Here is a 1,734-nt window from a genome sequence, read left to right on the forward strand (position 1 = left end):
AAATGTAACCGGAAACCCGAATAATTGAAGAGTGGCGTGAAGGAAATCTCACTCCACTGTATCATAAGCTTTTCGTATGTCCACCTTTAATGCACATCGTGGAGGTAAGCACTTCTGCTTATATCCAGTAAACAATTCTTGGGCACATCGTGGAGGTAAGCGCTTCTGCTTATATCCAGTAAACAATTCTTGGGCTATCATGATATTGTCCCCAATACTCCTGCCAGGTATGAATGCCACCTGACAAGGACTAACCAGCTTGCCCAAGACCACACTCAATCGTTGCACCAAAAATTTCACAATAACCTTATAAAGAACATTGCAACAGGAACTAGGACGGAAATCAGCGACAGTAATAGGGGAATGTACCTTGGGAATAACCGCCAGGAGTGTACAATTAACTTGCTTCAAAAGTTTTCCCGTATTAAAGAAATCCAGGATAGCTCTATGACTTCATCTCCCACTATTGGCCATGTCGCTTTAAAAAATCCGGATGAATACCCATCTGGCCCAGGAGCTTTATCTTCCGCTATATTAAACATTGCACGTTTCACATCCTCAGCAGTGAAAGGTTTAATAAGTTGAACGGTTTCATCCTCTTCCACAATGTGCTGCGCCCAAGGACGCAAAAATCTTAAATTCAGCACCTCCCTTCGTCGATTTCCTCCAAGTAAAGCCTGAAAGTAGGAGACAAACTCCTCACTCACCACGTTCAGGTCAGTGTGCGTGGTTCCATGAGCATCATTAATCTGTATCACTCTCTTCACAGCCCGACGATGTGCAATCTTACGAAAAAATACACACGTGCACTGGTCCTCTTCCTTCATCCATTGCATTTTTGCCCTCTGTTGTAGCATATTCTGCTCCATTTTGGCTGCTTTGGCATATACTAATCGACAACAATGCTCCAAAAACAGGTATAGTTCCTCATGTCTATTCAAGCTTACCAATTGTTGCGCCATGTCAAGAAATCCTTTTGCCAATTGGACATTATGCGAAAGATCCCCTTTCTCCCTTCTCATAGCACGGAAAATTGGTTTCAAGGTTTCAGCTTTCGAGTGACCGCATACATAGGACAGCCAACTATCTCATGCTACCATATCTGTTGCACGCTTGAAATAAAAGACGGTGAGAGCGTAAGGTAGTTGTCAAATCGAAACATACCTCCAAACTGCCTCTGAGCGTCCCCAGCTATCACCATGGGCGAGTGGTCAGAAGTGCGAGGAGTGAGGCATGAGTATGACAAAGACGGAAATCTCATCACCCAAGAGTCATTAATGAGAATCCTATCCAGCCGTTTCCAAAGGTTGCGAGGGCTCGCACTACAGTTATTCCAAGTAAACCATTCCCCCTGCATAGGCAATGGTAATAATCCACTATTCTGAATACAGGAATTGAATTCTTCCATCACCATCCTTATATCACCGACATACCACATATTTCACTTAGATCTCTCACTGCATTGAAATCCCTACCCACCATCCATGGGATATCAACACAATTAAGAGCAAGTGCCTCCAAGGAAACCCAAAGGTCCCTCCTATCTGCCACCTCGTTAGCCCCATAAATAATAGTAATCATAACAAGCTCATGCAGAGATCGGAGCATGGCTCGTGCATGGATTAGTTGAGGTCCCAATGACAGCACATCAACATCAATGAAGTTATCATCCCATGCCAACCAAATACGATTACCAACCGTTGCATAATCCACAAACCATTTCCATTGGGGCAT

General features: G+C 43.8%; 1 protein-coding gene across 1 annotated transcript; it reads right to left on the bottom strand.

The window, feature by feature from the left end:
- Nucleotides 1-48: 48 nt before the first annotated feature.
- LOC105162228 (uncharacterized) lies at nt 49-1,734 on the bottom strand. Its single transcript, XM_011080221.1, has 4 exons — nt 1,459-1,734; nt 1,165-1,351; nt 453-1,051; nt 49-306 (listed from the first exon to the last, which is right to left on the bottom strand). The coding sequence occupies exons 1-4, from the start codon at nt 1,732-1,734 to the stop codon at nt 49-51; spliced, it is 1,320 nt and encodes a 439-aa protein (XP_011078523.1).

This window comes from Sesamum indicum, linkage group LG7, assembly GCF_026168435.1.
Source record: "Sesamum indicum cultivar Baizhima isolate 11 linkage group LG7, ASM2616843v1, whole genome shotgun sequence".
Classification (NCBI taxonomy): domain Eukaryota; kingdom Viridiplantae; phylum Streptophyta; class Magnoliopsida; order Lamiales; family Pedaliaceae; genus Sesamum; species Sesamum indicum.